Here is a 17,546-nt window from a genome sequence, read left to right on the forward strand (position 1 = left end):
TTAACGCTACCATGCACGAGCTTTAATCGATGTGAAGCATTTTTTGTTGAAGCCTGAGATGTATAGAATTAGACGAATTATTATTAATCGTGTTATTAGACGATGAAGAAGAAAGAATTTATTGTTATCGTAATTCTAGACGAAAATTCTCTCGGTGTCATGTTTTATTGTCTAAGGATCTTGCCGTCCAGTAATCGTGAAAGTCATTTAAAGAAAAAAAAAGAAAAAAAAAAAAAGAAAAAAGGCAGGAGACCGAGTCGAAGGAAAGTTAAAAATGGGCTAGTACGTGTTTCCCCCGTGTACGTAGGATACAGCGCACTATTTTTGCAAATATCCGTAGTCCCATGTTATAATGTTAATCGAAGTTCCACTGAGCGATGCTTTTTATCTTCGGCGATAACACATTGTGGAATATACAATATTTGCGATGTTTCGATGTAAAGAAGAAGAACGCTAACGTAGCAAATAATGTTGCCTTTTTCAATGGTTAGATAGAATGATTTCAATAATCGTATCGATTAAAATATACGCCAAGCATGAAAGAGAATGAACGTAGAATATTTTTCGATTTGTAGTCACTACAAATGCTGTTGCAATCTGTGTATGTAATATTCCGCGTCGCACGATGTTTAAATCTCACCAAATGATATACAAGCGATCCATAGTAGAATGAAGCCGCGCACAATATTATTAATTCACTGTTTAGCACTTAAGAGCCCCTATTTTGTATGTTTCTTTCGGACCAAATGCCAATATTGTATCATATCACGCGCTGTCGTAACAAGTATCTCGAGACATGGCTCTTTCAGATCGATTCTTTTTGTACATGTCACGATTTAGATGACCATGAAGACCGTGTGTGAAATTATTGTAGTGGATACGCAATTATACAATGTATGTACGTGTATTCTATTTATATACAAAAAAAGCTGACAACGTGAAAATTGGACGTCCAATGCGGTCCACTTGCGTTCGATATTTCTGTACGTGCAATTTCAAATTGTATTTTTTTCCAAATTGTCGTAAAATTACGTCTCCTTCCCCTCTAATGCCCTAATCTTACGATTAATCCGATTTAATCGAGCAATGCGAAAGGATTTTGAGTAAATGTGTAAGTTCTCGCGCCTGTTGCAACCAGGCGCTAACGATGTGAAATTCGCGTTAATTAAGCAATTGTCATTGTCACTCGTATTATCGATGTTGAAGCGTTGAAAAATCGTCATAGAGTCTATTGTTAATTGTCTGTCTGAAATTGTAAATGTCAATCGAGCCGGTGGTCCGGGGAACTGTTTTTTTCAATTGTTCTCGGACAGTCGAGCATTTAGAACGAATCCGTCATCGTTCAAGATACGTTTGTGCATGCACTATTAACGCATAGGGACCACCTTCATTCAGACTCCCCTTACACCTTAAAAGAAAATGAAGAAAAAGAAAAAAATATATTATACAAATATACCGAATCGGGGAAAAAAAACGACCTGGAGAAATAATACACCTCATCGAATCGAATTATAAGTGTATTTTAACATAATACTAGTCATTTACAAGTTAGATGAAGTTACGGATATCGGATATAAGTGTATAGATTTTTATTCTGCGAACGCTACGTCAAGAATATTTAATTATTATTATTAATATAATTATTATATTATTGACACATAGAGTAATTACATGGAAAAGAAAGAAATATATCGATGATATTTTTGTGTCCAAAAAACGCCAGTAGGGAGCACCGCGAATGTGAGTGAGTGAGAGAGAAAGAAAGAACGAGAGAGCGGGAGAGAGAGAGAGAGAGAGAGAGAGAGAGAGCAGGCGAGAGAGCGCGTCTGAATGTTTCTCCGTTATTTGTAACGATATATGGTCGTCTTTATTCTTGTAATCCGTGTTTCACTAGAATATGTAAATATGTATATTATACAATAATGAAACACGATTATATACTCATTAAACAAGATTGTTTTATTTTGTACACCTCGCGTACGAGCCATTTAATTACATTCCTAAACGCGTTTTTTCGAAACAATTAAGTTACAGCTCGCGTATTTACGATTTTCAGTTATGCAATGAACGATACAGTTAAAGTTAAAAACGATTTATCACGAGTTGTTTGATCGATACTTTGCGTTACCACGAGCAATACATTGGCGTTTTCGCGTTCGTGCTATGATCTTGCCGTTTCTCGATCAGTTAGCCGGACACAAGCTGCTATTTTCGCTTCAAAGCGTACTGTCAATTTCTATTATCGTGTAACACGTGTTGCATACCTTTCGTTTTCAACATCAAGTAGATACATTTTTTCATCGAAGAATAATTTACCTTGGAATTCTTAAGTGAGTTAAGTGTCAAACCGATTAACAATTTGTTTTATTGACTGACAGCACCAAATCTTTGGAACCGACTAGCTGTATTGAAAAGGTAACCTATTTACATTGTTATATTTAAAATATTATAGTATTATCATATCACGAGAAGCGATAAACATACTCTAGAATTAATTAACTTCATTATTCTTATTAATGTTTACAATATTTTATAATGAAAATGTTAGTATCTCGTGTTACCAGCAATACAATATGTAGAATGTCTATCACTGTAACGTTATCTGAACGTCATATGAACCCCTTTTAGTAACCATATTAATTCTTAATTACTAACGTGAAAAATAACATATTACGTGATATATTTCCTCATGTAGCTGAAAAAATACACCTTCTGAATTTGAAATTTTACATTACTTTTTCAAAATTCTGTAACAAAAATTATAATTCGATTATTTTAATCACACTGGTAAAGTCTTCCAGACTATCGTTAAAGACTATGATGTTTATCGCTCGTTGCATCTCATATAAATAAAATAATAAATGCTAATAAAAGCTGAAAGTGTTCACGTACGCTTTGTTCCAAGCCTTCTGAGAAAATGGTTCGGCTGCACGTGAAGAAAGGCGACGAGAGCCAGTTTCTGTACGACACACTCGTGGAGGCTCGGATTGAAGACATTATATACGACATTACTATTATTTACAACGGTCGGCTGAAAGTCTCAAGAATATGTTATGGTAATGATCGCTTGTATCTCGGAAAGGGGGAATCAGATCGAGAAAGATGACATATCTAACAGCGTGGTAAAAAAAAAACGTTCGCTTGTCCGTGGAAAGTTGCACTTTATTTAGGCACAGTTGACTGCGGGATCGCAAGTTAAGTGGCATGAGTTGTCCCGAGGTAACAACGTACAACGCATTATTACCGTTTTCTCGGCCTTTTTATTTTCACGTAAATGCAACGGCCCCTCGCAAACCGAACGCGTACGATTTTATCGAGCATTACCGCGGGCCGCACGAATGCCAATGATTTCATTGACGATAACAAGTTACGTATCCCTTCATTTATTCTCCGATTGTGCCATTAATCCAATGACGCGTTTTAACATTGTCTACATGCTGCCGCTCATTTATGAATTTTTCTTGACCAGAGAGATTTTACGTCTCTATTCTTCGTTATCTTCGAACCTGAACCTTTCTGGATATTGAGGGAACTTTTCAAGTTTGGGATTTTTTCTAATATAATGAATGTTGTAAGACTTTTTGTTCTTAAATGTTTATGTATATATATATATACATCTATACTTTGTAGCTATTCTAGTTAACAACACAAAGTAATATAAAATGATTTTATTACGTAAAATTACTCGATAACGCGAAATAGCTTCCATTCTTAGCTTTATTCAACGACTACCCTCGCAATCTTTTTATGTTCTTTCAATGCTCTTGGTCATAACTGAAAACGATAGTAGAATTATCATTATTGTTATTTTACAAAACTCGGATTAATAATATTAGTCTTAATTTTTAAAAAGGTAAATATGTACAAAAGGTCTCCTATAACATAGTATATATATATATATATAGACTTGTATAGCATTCCAAATTTATAAATCTATATTAAATTACAAAGACATTAATATCAAAAAAATTGCTAATAATTTCCACCCAACGACTGATTGACCTTTCACATGGATCCGCGAAAGAGAATAACAATTTACGATCAATTAAATACAGCTAACCAAGGAAGCAATTCTCCATTAGCAATTACATACGTTCTTACAGCAATGAATTATCATTTGTACGTGGTCGTATGTTCACACGAGTACTAGTCGAATCTCGACGATTTTTTTACTATTTCCAATGGACTCTTCTGCTTCGTTATAGTCAGTCTCGGTTCCTGTACGGAACGCTAACGCGAGAAATCCATTAACGATTATCTCTCGTGGAAGGCCTCACCCGCGGCTCGTAATAACAGCGCGTAATAAGAAGTCGAGGGCCGAGTTTATGAACCCATCCATCCTGCGCACCATGTAATATTAGTCACACGTCGCACCGGGATAATAATTACGCGGAGTTACGCTTAACCGTGCACCACGGTCTGTGTTTTTCGAAAAATAGAAATCGAGGAGCTGATCAAGCACGGCACCATGCTGCCCCATGACATGATGGGCCTCACCGACGAACAGGTTGAGGAGCTCAAGCTCAAGGACGAGTGGGGTGAGAAATGCGTACCGATAGGCGGATGGACCTTTAACAAGGACGTTATAGGTACGTGGAAACGTATTTAGCTCCTTCAGAAGGATACTGACATGTATGCGCATATTTATTTAGCTTTTTCACATTACGAGACAAATAATACCTACACATTTTGCCATAGAAAGTCGTTCATGAACGACATTTTAAGTATGGTTATTTAACAACACGAAGTCGCTGATGGAAATTATATGGATACTGCAGAATTCATTCTGTGAAACATCCTTTCCGTGGATGTGAAAGAGTTAATTTATAGAATTTTATAGATGTAATAGGATTCAAGAGTACCATTAATATTAAATGAAATATCTTGCGTGCATGAAATTTGTTTACGAAGACCTAACTACAATTTTATTGCCAATGATTATGTACAATGTACATTATTTTTCTTAGAAATACTAAGATAGTTAAGAATTATAAATTATATAAATCAAGACATATATACCTAAAAAAAAGTTAAAATATCGTAAAAGGGTGAAGAATTTTTATATGACAAATTATATTTTTAATCTCGTATATACAAGCGACAGACTTTTGTGCCAAGGGAAGGGAATAACGATGCAGTTTATTTTATGCCGCTCTAAACGGTCGCGCTTAGGGCGCATGCAAATGTATGGTTATCGGGAATGGAGCGTGCAACGCAGGCGAGAAATTGGCTCAACCAGAATTTTTGTTGTTTCAAATGGGCTTGTAATCGTTGCATTAATTGCTTGCCAGTCCCAGCCGGAATGTTACCACGAGTGGTTTCCATGTTTCAGGCCGCAGAAATGGCAAACAGCCTAACGTGAAGATGCAGGAGGTCTTGAAGAAAACGATCGAAGAGGCACGAACTATGGTTTCGAAGGTAATCTTCATCTTATATGTCTGTGTGTATGTGTATGTTCCTCGTTTCTTGTTTTTATCAACTCAAGGATAGACTTTTCTCGTTTTCGCCCTGTGTGTTCTACTAATGTGTTTCTGGCGTCTTTTCTCTTGTTTTTGGACTTCGTAGAAATTGGTGCAACAAGAAAAGCTGGTGACACAGAAAACCGTGCAAGAGGCATTGGACATTCTAAGGGGTGCCGTGACGATCGTTTATCCAATGGGGCTTCCTCCTCATGATATTATCCGTCAGGAATTCGAGAACACGGAGGATTTGAGCGGCACTCAAGCATCGCTCGAGGTCAGAGTTCGACCTTATTTGACTAACATTTCAAATAAATTAAATCGAATCAAATGATACTTGAATAAATAGAAATTATTTGAAAATAACAAACAATTTTTTATTTATATAATTATTGGTAATTGTTCGATTAGAACTTTGTCTGTAGATGTTATAGGATACATTTAATGGTTGCAGGTTATAGATGTGCAATTGGCACAACTTTGGTTCTCAGGAAAAGAATTATTACCAGGGATGAAATTAAAGGATTATGTCGGGATGAACGAAAAGACAAAGATTATTATCAAGCTGCAGAAAAGAGGAGGCGGAAGACCTGCTCGTGAACCATTAATGTCAGAAGAGGAAAGGAAACAACTAATGCTACACGCTTATAAGCGACAGGAACAGCTCAAGGTAAGTGAAGCTTCCGTTTTGTTGATAAAGTAGTTTTCTCTTTTATACGTACATATATTTGAGTCACAACTTTGAAACGTTATCTATGATAGATTTCTGAAATAATTTAAAGGCAAAATTTAAATTTCCCAATTTGTACTACTACATATTGTTTTCTGGAAAAGTGATATTGTAATATTTGATGTCTACATTTTCTAATGTACTAATCGATGCTAACTGTTAATTGTAAGTTACATTATTGATAATGTAATAATACTAAAGATATATCCCATAATTATTAAGACATTTGTACAAAAGAAGAAAACTATTTTCCATCTATACTTTGCATGCTAGAAAAATATCTACTGACGGTAAGTATTACGTATCTTCCCTTTCAATAAGTAAGTATTTAAGTAGGTTCATCATCCATTCTTATTATTTCACATTGTACTATATATTATTCGAGTATAGTGCTGAAAAGTAGAAACACAATACAATGTACTTTTTTCCTCCTAATTCTTGGAGGCATTGAAGCTCACTTATCATTTTAAGCCCTGCCATCTCCAACGTTGCCGATTCAGTATAGAATATGTAAAATTCCAATGTTATCAGTGGTTGGGAAAGAAATTAAATGTTGTTATAAAATTATAGATAAGATATGCATAGAACAGAATATCTTACAATCAAAAGTAAACCAGAGAATTTTGTATCTTTATAGTGCTTGCACATTGTATGCCCTTGTTTTATATATTCTAAATGTTATGAAACAGTTGATTGGAACAGTAATTCTCATCCACTCCTTTCTACGTAAAGGCTTATTAATCTTCAAATAAATTTTCCTTTTCTTACACATTTACGAAACAATCAATCCTTGCTCATTATGCGAAAAAAAAACAATCTGAATCTTAAGAAAAATTGGTTAAAAAATCCTAAGGATAAGATTTTAATTAAATCTTTTCAGGTGATTAGGTCATGATATGTGCTGAAGAAAAACTAGAGTATAATTAACAATATATTTATTAACAAATACTCTCGATGTACACTTTGCGTAGAGCTTGCGATTACAATTAGCGGTTCGCGCTTCGCGGTTACAAGTTCGACTTCTAGACGATGCGTTACGATAGCGATTCAGCTATGATGGATGTGTCTAAGGATACAAGATCATCGGCTTCGTCGAGGAAAATCTTCATTAGGAAAGTGAGGAAAATGGACGTTGCTGTTAATTGATTAATCTCTAGGTCGGTGGTTGAGGAAAGATGCTAACCGCCCTCGAGAGAAGGTTACTAACGGGAAGCATCGTACGTGAGAAAAACCATATTCTCCGTATCTTTCTATAGTATGTAATAAACTTTAGCAAATACTAAAACAAAGGCTATTTGCTCGTTTGAAGAACCTTAGCTAGAGAAATCCTAAGATTTATAGCGGATCCTTAGGTTAGGTAGAAAATATGCTATAAAAATGTTCCGACGTCTGGCAATCATCTTGTCCGAAGGATAGAGTCTTTGTCGAGTGTCGCTACAGTACTCCTTTACGTAAACGTTTTTTTTTTTTACACAGGTAGATCTTACGTACTAACTTATCTACAACCTGCCTACAAAGTGAACTTTCCTGCCCGCGCGCGTGGTGTAATGACTTCTTGAGTCACCTTCAATTTGCTGTGCTCGTTTAGCATTTTGCGTGGGTGGGGTTTTGCGCGATGTGAATACGTCGTGGTTTCCTGCGCTATTTTCGTGCTGCTGTTGTTCGATATCGTCGGTTACAATAAAATTGGGTTTTAATCGGTCTATGGATACCTTTATATGTTTATTGTTTATTTCTATTGTAAATACAATTTTTCTCGCCTCGTTGTATCATCTTATATAGCCCGTCGTAGTGTGGTTGTAAAGACAATGTAAAAATACATAAGGCGATGTTTTTAGTTCGCGGAAAACGAAAGTTTTCTTCGCGCCGTGTCGTGTGATCGGGTGTGGTCTGATTTTTTCTATCCGTTCTTTTAAACGATTCGCGTGTTCGGAATTGGCCTGCTGCTTCGCTGGTACGAAGAATTCTGCCGGCGATCGTATGCCGGTGTCATAAACCATTTCGGCTGCCGTTGCGTTCAGGTCCTTCTTTATAGCAGTTCGTATCCCCAATAAAATAATTGGCAAGATTTCTACCCAGTTGCTCATATCATAGCATTTGATTGCTGCTTTCAGTTGACGGTGCAAACGCTCTATCATCCCGTTGGACGCAGGGTGATAGGCTGTCGTGCGCAAATGCTTAATGCCGAGCAACCGGCATAATTCCTCGAATAATTTTGATTCGGATTGGCGTCCTTGGTCAGATGTTATTTTAAAAGACACGCAGAAACGAGATATCCACGTAGAAAGGAGAGCCGAAGCAACGGTTGCCGTTTCCATATCGACGATGGGAATGGCTTCGGGCTAACGCGAGAAACGGTCGATACACGTTATACAATATCAATAGCCTTGCGAATACTACATCACGACAATGTCTATGTGTATGTGTTCGAATCAGCCTGCTAACTCTCCAAATGTTCCGATGGGTGAGGATACGTGCCTGGTGACTTTATATTGTTGACACGAGATACATTGTAGTGTCCAGTTTTGGCAATCCTTGTTTATCGAAGACCAGACGAAACGCGTCGTCGCCAGTCTTTGCGTGGCGCGTATCCCTGGATGGGAAAGTTCATGTTGGGAATGTCCACGAGTTAAATACGCTGCGTCGCAAAGATTTCGGAACGGATTTCGTCGTACGGTGTCGCTCGATACGTCGTAATATATTTCTACGTCGTGATCGGGAAAACGTATCTTTTTTAGGTGTAACGCGTATGTATCGGATTTGACTAATTCGCGTAGCTTGGTGTCATTTTTTTGCGCGGCGGCGAGCGTTTGGTGATCTACAAACTTTCCTGTCGCTGCGATGCGTGACAGAGCGTCGGCTACATCGTTGTCTAGACTTTATCTGACCAATGTCGGTTGTAAATTGATGAATATAATCTAGATATCGAAATTGTCGCGGAGAGCATTTCCCTAGATTTTGATTGAATGCGTATGTCAAGGGCTTGTGATTGGCGTATATTGCGAAATTTCTGCCTTCTATGGCGTGTCGAAAACGTTTGACCTCGGTGTACATCGTGAGTAGTACGCGATCATACGCGCTATATTTTCGCTGCGCGGGGGTCAAGGATTTCGTGATAAACCATAGCGGCTGCCATTCGTCGTTCGCGCATTGCAATACTGCACCTATTGCGTAATTGGACGCGTCTACCGTGAGGCTGATATCGGATGCGCTGGCATCGTGGCGTCCGCGAAGGCACGTTTCGATTCGCGAAAGCTGTTTTCAGATTGTTCCAACCACTCAATGGGCGCATTGCCCTTTTTCGCACCTTTTAACAGATCATTAAGTGGCTGAAGTATTTTCGCGGTCCCCGGTATGAAAGTTAATCATACCGAGGTACCTACGTAGCTGCTTAACGTTCGCGGACTTCAAAATATTTACGATCACTTCAACACGTTCAGTTAGCGGCTTAATTCCGTCGGAGGAATGTGATTTCGTGCGCGCCGAATTCACATTTCATGCGGTTTATCACTACACCGTAATCGTTAAGACGGTTGAACAGGATTCGCAAATTTTCGCGATGTTGTTTTCCGTCTTTCAAAGCTATGAGAAAGTCATCGATGTACGCATAGACGAAATCGAGACCATGTGTGATTTTGTCGACAAATCGCTGACATGTTTGCGCGCGTTCCGAAGTCCAAACATCATGTTGGTTGCTTCGAAAAGTCCGAAAGGTGTCGTTATCGCGGTTTTCTCGATTGTCTTTAGGTACAATCGGAATTTGATGATATGTGCGAACAAAATCGATTTTTGAAAAGATATTCTTATCATGTAGATGTTGCGCGAAGTCTTCGATATGTGGCGGCGTGTACCTGTTGGGTACGGTGCGAGCGTTCAATGCAATGATTCGCCGTTAATGGTTATTATCGATATTTCGTCGGCCGTGGCAGCGTATCCCATTGATGACAATTGGGTTCTGGTGTCGAGGAGTCTTTTGTTTCGCGGGTCCACGAGCAACCTATAGCAGCTCAAAAAATCCATGCCGATGATGGGCGTTTGGACATCGACTACTGTAAAACGCCATTTGAAGGCTCATCTTAGGGACAGGTTTAGGTTAATCGCGATGGTGCCGTATGTTGCGATCCGCGTCCCGTTGGCCGCGAACAGTTCGTACTCGTTTCTGTTCACGGCTCCATGTATTTTGTTGCGCGGATATACGCATATGTCGGCGCCAGTGTCCACTAGATAGGAGATTTTTGAGTACCTGTCCATCACGAATATGCGGTGGGATACTAGGCCGTCGTCGTTTGCCGTGTTTACGGACGGGTGGTCCCGTTTCCCGTATTCCAAGTGCATGGGGAACGGCACTTTTTCGTGCGTTCTTGGAATGTGTGGAATGCGTGGTAGTAACAAAGTCCGAACTGCTGTAGTCAGTCTCTCGAAGTCGATCTCCGACAACTCCGGCTTCGTCTTTATGCAGGGCGGGTACTACCGACGCTCAGCGTATTTATTTGCGCTTGCATTTGGGTCATCCGTTCACTCAACACGTTGATGGTGGCGGCCAGAGGATCGCCTGCTCCGACGTTTTGTGCAGGTGGATTGATTACCGCAGTTATTCGGTCTGCGCTGACCACGACAATCCGTCCTGGTCCGAGGTCCGGAGGGATTTCGTGTATACTATCGGCGATCCGGGTTCGCGTTTCGGCTTTTCTGTCCTCCACGGCGGCCAAGCCATGCTGCACATGCACCGGTATATTTATATTATTAATGAAAAATTAATCATCTCAATATCATATTATTGCTATGAAGTTACGCGATGCGCAGGATGACTTAAACTAATAAATGAAACACTAGAAATGTTTCTACCCATTCTTTATATAATAAATGCCACTACGCTCGTAAAAAATTCTACATAATACAACCGCACTCGCATCGATTCGGACCTTTCATCCCATGACATGATGAGGCGACTGGAGAAACAAAATGCATGAAACTCACAGTTCGATGTGAAGGACGTTACAGTAACTCAGAGGTACTCGTCATCACGAATCAAGATAGACCATCATTGAGAAAGAATCATTGGACCTCATTGAAGAAAGTGGAGGCTGTAGAATTTTAAAGAAAACAAAAAATATTATAATTTGTTCCTGAAGTTACAGATTATTTAAAAAAATAAAAGTAGTCAAATATGGATTTTATCACATTAAAAACTTTAATAATAATAAAGGTTAAAATGCAATATTAAGGCTTTGTGTTAATCTGGATTTTATTTTGATAGAAGAATACAAATTTACCGATTTACTTGTTCTTTAATAATAATTAAATCAAGACCAAAATTTAAAAAAGTACAATATATAGAAAAATATTTACGTCATTAATTTTTGGAACACCATTACATCTTAAGAAAAGTTGATCATTGGCTCTAATACCGTAAACGAATATTTAAAAACACATATAATATGTACAAACAAATGAAAAAACTATTAATGCGTCCACTTAAGTAATGATCGGCGAATATGCATTGATTCTAATTTCGCGTACACATTTCCTGAATAAAATTAAAATATATGCTGCATTAAATCTTTATTCTAATTGAATTCAGTGAGAGCTACTGTGCTCTTGAGAATATTAAAAATGCTACTACGCTGCAAACACTGATTCTATCGACCGCACTGCGCGCAATTACGAACATTCTGTAAAAACGTTTTAATAAAGGTGTGTTAGGAAGGGAGGAAATATAACAGAAGAAACAAGATACTTTGTTTACATATTTTTTATCTTCTTCCTATTCCCCGAACGTTTGTTTAGAAAAAACTACTACTTTGTAAAGCTTAACTATTAAGTGGCTGTTATTAATTTTTCGTTAATATCATATTATGAAGATTGAATATGTACCTAACTGTGATGTACGTGCATTTTATTTTCTTAATAGTGTCAAATAGTTGAATCTACTGCAAGTTTCTATGCTACAATACAATGAAATAGTGGTTCCAATATGAGTTCCAATATATTCCTATTTGAGATAAAAGAAATGATCAAATGTATTTGAAGCAAAAATAGTGAATTTTTTAATTTTTATTACCTTCACTTTAACACTCTGAACAAGATAGATATATGTATAATTGTCTATAATGAGATATATTAGATATTCATTACAAACTATAACTCGTATATCACAAAATAAATCTAAAATCTTCACCAAATACTACGTGCAATCCAATAAGAAAACAATAAAAACAATACAATAACAATAAAAACGACGTGAAAAGTCATCAGATTAAACATCAATCAGCATGGCGTCGATAATACAATCACCTTTGAAGTCAATCACGCAATCGCAATAATCTGTATAAAAGCAAATCAAGAACATTTGGATTTAACTATCACCAATTATGAAATACATATATGTACAAAAATGAAGAAATAATCGAATTCTTAGATATCGTTTAGACATCTACATAACAATACAACCTCTAAATACATAATAATCAAAGAAAGAACAAGAAAAGAACATAAAAGATTGATTGATTCTTTCATATAACGATATAATACTGAACAAGTCACTATATGAACGCACATTAATAATAAGTCAATAAGAGCGTATAAATGTAGAAAGAATAACAATGAAAATATTATGACGTTAATACTCACATTACGGACGTTAAATAAAGTCACACATCTTAAGATAAATCGGCGCGTACATTCGGTCTCCCTCCTCCCCTTCTTATTTAAGAATCGCTTTCGAAAATCGCATTCGAAAATCGAAACGATTATTAGTTAACGAACTTCGAAATAGAGTGGTACAAGAAATTTTCGCTGTTATAAGAAATATTCAGTCCTACGGTTTTTGTGTAATGAAATCAGTATTATATGGGCATGAATGAGTGGTTTCCTAGAAAAAGGTAAGTGTTCTGGCAAAACGTTTTCATTGTTAATACTGTATATGAATATTTTAGAACGTAGACAATTTCGAAATATTTGTATGCGTTGTTAGACAAGTGAAATTAATTAATAAGTAATAGAAATAATTAAAGATAATTTTTACCTAGCATGAAATAGAACTATAGTTTTAACATGGAAATTTAATTACATTATTGGATCAGCTTTTATATAGGTTTGGAATAGTTATTAATGTCTAGATTATGTTAAAGTTGTACTATAATTTAATTATTATGATGATACAAAAAAGTTAATAATGGAATAAACATAGAAAAATATTATATTTGTTTATATTATATTATATGTTCAAAATTACTGTTCCAATCATCCATCTATTTATTCAACCTGTATAAAAGATGAATAACATATGTACTATAGAAATACAGAATTTTGTGTTATCTAAAATAACAATTTATAATTTCATAGTTACATTCAATTTTTATTTTAACCATTATGAAGATTATAACTTTATTCTATATATTATAGAATCAATAACATAGCATGCGACACGAGAATGAAAAGGGAGTCAGATGATTCCCGAAATTGCGTGTCAAAAATATCCAATATACGTTCCTATCTCTGTCTATGGTATAAAAAATGTCTTCTGATACTTTGCACAATCGGTATTTTAGAATATGGAACTTGAAAAGGGGTTTCAAAGGCGTCATAATTTTATTTTATACCTTGTTTATGATTTGAATATGTAATGAATTTTATGAATAACTCCAACAAGAAAGAAGTATGAAATTCATTTTCTGATTAATAATTTTATATATGGAATATCCCAAATCAATATTTAATCAAATGTTCATATTAATTATTTTATCTTCTGTGTTTTACGCAGCCATTCATTCTGTCGCATAATATGAACGGTACGGTGATCATTACCGATTTAAAGACTCAGATAGAACAACATGTATTTTATTATCGATCATTACTGAACGTCCTTTTTAAAGTAGGTTAGTTCATTTCAGATGCACACCTCATAGTATAATGAGTATAAATCGTATGTTGTGAGAGATCTAATTGGTTCCTTTTCATGTCATATTCATTTCGTGTTAGCATGCTTGTGAAGGAAGAAATATAAATTGTTTAGACGTGATTCGGCTGATTGAGCTCCATATGTTGTCAATAATTCAAAAATTTATTTTATTCAAATCACATATTAGAAAGAATCGATGGAGTCTTAATTTTGGCAAACAGTGTATGGAACTTCTGGCATACATTTATGTTTTTTCAGTTAAATAAAACAGGTTAAGTGGAATAAATCGAAAGGTAATTAAATTTAACAAACACAATAAATAATGGAGTTCTGTCAGAAATACACGAGTTTCGTGTTCACAGGATATATTCGTGCCAGTTGAACAAACTCGTTAAACGATTCTCCTATTTCTGTTATCGATCAAGAGCCATAATTGCGTGATTTCCATTTATGTTACAAAGTACATTCAACTGTGACCTATCAATAATAGAATTTATCTCTCATAATTTCCTTTTATCGTTTCATGAATTTTATCTTTTTCCGAATTGATATTTCATAAATAAATTCTTTCTCTATAGAATATGACATTTTAAAGAATAAAGTATCATATTGAATTAAATCTTTGACACAAGTTTGTTTCATGCAGTTTCCAAACAAATTTCTTCTATAAGTTTTTTAATTTATTGAAATTAATCAATGGTACATAGAGATTTTGTAATTTAATCCGTAATACCAAACTTTCTATAATATTTGCAATTTATGCGCAACTGAATATCACTTTTCTTTGTTATAAGTTTTTCCGTAATGTAGAGGGATAACGAGCAAAAGTTTTTACAATAAAGTTTTCTAATTTTCCCTATATTTTTCGTATCTGTTCGACAAATTATTTTTCAATGAAGAAATCGTATTTTTTCAAACTTAATTTTTCCAAGCTCCTTTCTTAACGTTATAAGAAAATTGTAGTAAGAAGTTTCAGTTCTTAATCCTGTTTGGAACTTCAAATCCTTGTTAATAATAACTCGAATCGATAGATGAATATTTAAAACAATGGTGCTTAAATTAAGACATTGTAAATATTGAACTTAATACATCACATTTGATATAAGAAATCCCTCGTCATTAATAAATTCATGTTTTCCTATTTGCATAGTTACATATATATAATAAGATATAATAAGATAGTAACATTAAATACAATCTCGGAAACTTGTCTCGTATCTCTAATGAAATAAAGAATTCTAGACTACGGTAGATAAAAAGAATTATGGGCGAAAAAAGCAGAAAGAATGAACGTTATTCTTTCAGCTATGTAAACTATTCTTATAAAAAAAAGGTAGCTTCTTTTATTTAGCAGTATCATTATTAATGAGTAAGAAAATATAAAGTAATTAATACAAATATCTAATGAGTATTGTTTCTATCACTAACTTATCTATACTTTAATTAAAAAAGAATTACTAAAATTAACTAGATTACTTAAATAACGACTATGCCTGAGATTAAAAATTCTTCGATCGATGAGAGAAAGAAGCAATTCCATATTTCTGTGTTGTTAGGGCGTAGTTATGTGTGTACATTTCGTCAAGGTCTTTGATTACATTAGTGTATCGATCTGATGATTCCAACCCTCGGTTTAAACTTTATCTAATGTAAGAATACTCTTTACTTTAGGTCAATACACTACATGGTATATTAACGACAAAAAAAGATACAGCCAACTTACGATTATAGAATTATAGGAAAACGAGCGAATAAAAATTATTTGATTGGTTGGCACGTTGATTCGACATTGAATGTACTTGAATTCGACCTACTTTCAATTCTGATGGTTATTAATGTCGACTCGACTTCGTCTCCCTTTTTATTAAGGTAGTAGGATAGTGATTAATGTTAGATTCAACCATTGAATTTCATAAATATAGAAATTTAAGCAATCGTGAATTCCAAGGTGATTAGTGAACATAAATGTTGTTACAATTTCTTATACTATTACGTAGTCTTATAAAATTTAACCAAATTAACTTTTTATTCCTGGTTTATACATTAATTCTTTATAGTTAGTTAGTAGTTATAGTTTTTTCTTCAAACATATTTAATTCTAAAAAAACAAAAAATGATTATAATCTATATATCTTATATTATTACATGTTCTTATAAAATTGATATTGATTTGCTTATTTTTAATTTATAGTATTCTATATTATAGCTGGTTATAATATTCTTTATTTCGAAAAAGTTTAATTAAAAATGTTCATTTATCGTATAAAAGAAGAAAGTACTTACCATCATTATCAGTACACATATCGTAAGTGTAATCGCTCTATCGTTTTTTATTCTGTAGCTTCTCTGAAACGTGTCCTCGACAAAAAGTACAATAAGACACGCAACTCATACCAACGTTATTGTACTTTCGTTCTCAATGCTTACATTACGTTTAAAAAAGATCAAAAGATATTCATTAAACTGATATATTGAGGTAAAATTCTCGAACCGCAATTTTTCACACAGCAAACAATGGATTCGTATAATTGAAAAACACCCCGTAATATATGCAGACCCAATAAATATTTCATCTACACGCAATTATGCGAAGAGTACGTACGTGTTCGTGATGGAAATACATAAGCAAAGAGAAGGAGAATAATACTGATTTTTATGCGTACTCCAATTTTAGCTATCGTACACGACTCCTAAGAGTATTCATTTCTAACAAATTCTACTACTATTGTTTTCGATGTTTTACTTATTACATTTTTAGTTTATGAAAAGTGAAATCCAAATCCAAGTACCAAAAATATTAAAATTTATGTATTAGTCCTGTAAGAAATATTAGATTAAGATTCAATTCAATCTATAATATATTCACCACTATTTTGTACAATTCTTTATCATTTTAACGGTAACTTTTTAATTTTATTTTTGAAAAATGTTCCTTACGATACATGTGTTTGTAATACGTAAAAATAAGAATTTGTGATTCGTAAAAAGTACGAATGTATAAAGTGATTAGACAATATCAAACGAATAACGAAACTGATCTCACTTCTCAAAGAGATAGCCATGAAAACCATAACCAAAACCAAAAACGCTTGACGCATTTACAATTACAAATATAGATCGTCGTGTAACATGCAAATTAATTGTTTCAGTCATCTCTTTCTGTCTCTTTGCTTTGCATAAATGCATTTCGATAAATGTATTTCAACATGCACGCTTGTTTCCTCCCAATGCAATGCATAACAAATCGTGTCTTTAATAACCGCCTCTCACACGTAAAATAACGAAAGTGTAATTTACTTTTCAAATATGCTATATTTCTTAATTTATCGAATATGCCACGGTATTTCTAACTGTTGTATAAATCTATATAAATCTATCCTTTCCAATGGAAATATATCTATAAAGATTTTAAGGAATAGAAATTATGTAAAATATGAAAGATTTTAAAATATAAAAA

At 34.7% G+C, this 17,546-nt stretch overlaps 1 protein-coding gene across 1 annotated transcript; it reads left to right on the forward strand.

Annotated features, from left to right (window-relative positions):
- The first annotated feature begins 125 nt into the window (after window positions 1-125).
- Window positions 126-6,949, forward strand: LOC126919815 (cilia- and flagella-associated protein 298). Its single transcript, XM_050729426.1, has 6 exons — window positions 126-2,415; window positions 2,906-3,056; window positions 4,440-4,589; window positions 5,333-5,418; window positions 5,566-5,736; window positions 5,914-6,949. The coding sequence occupies exons 2-6, from the start codon at window positions 2,918-2,920 to the stop codon at window positions 6,160-6,162; spliced, it is 795 nt and encodes a 264-aa protein (XP_050585383.1). The 5' UTR covers window positions 126-2,415; window positions 2,906-2,917; the 3' UTR covers window positions 6,163-6,949.
- The last annotated feature ends 10,597 nt before the right edge of the window (window positions 6,950-17,546 follow it).

Source organism: Bombus affinis, chromosome 8 (genome assembly GCF_024516045.1).
Source record: "Bombus affinis isolate iyBomAffi1 chromosome 8, iyBomAffi1.2, whole genome shotgun sequence".
NCBI lineage: Eukaryota > Metazoa > Arthropoda > Insecta > Hymenoptera > Apidae > Bombus > Bombus affinis.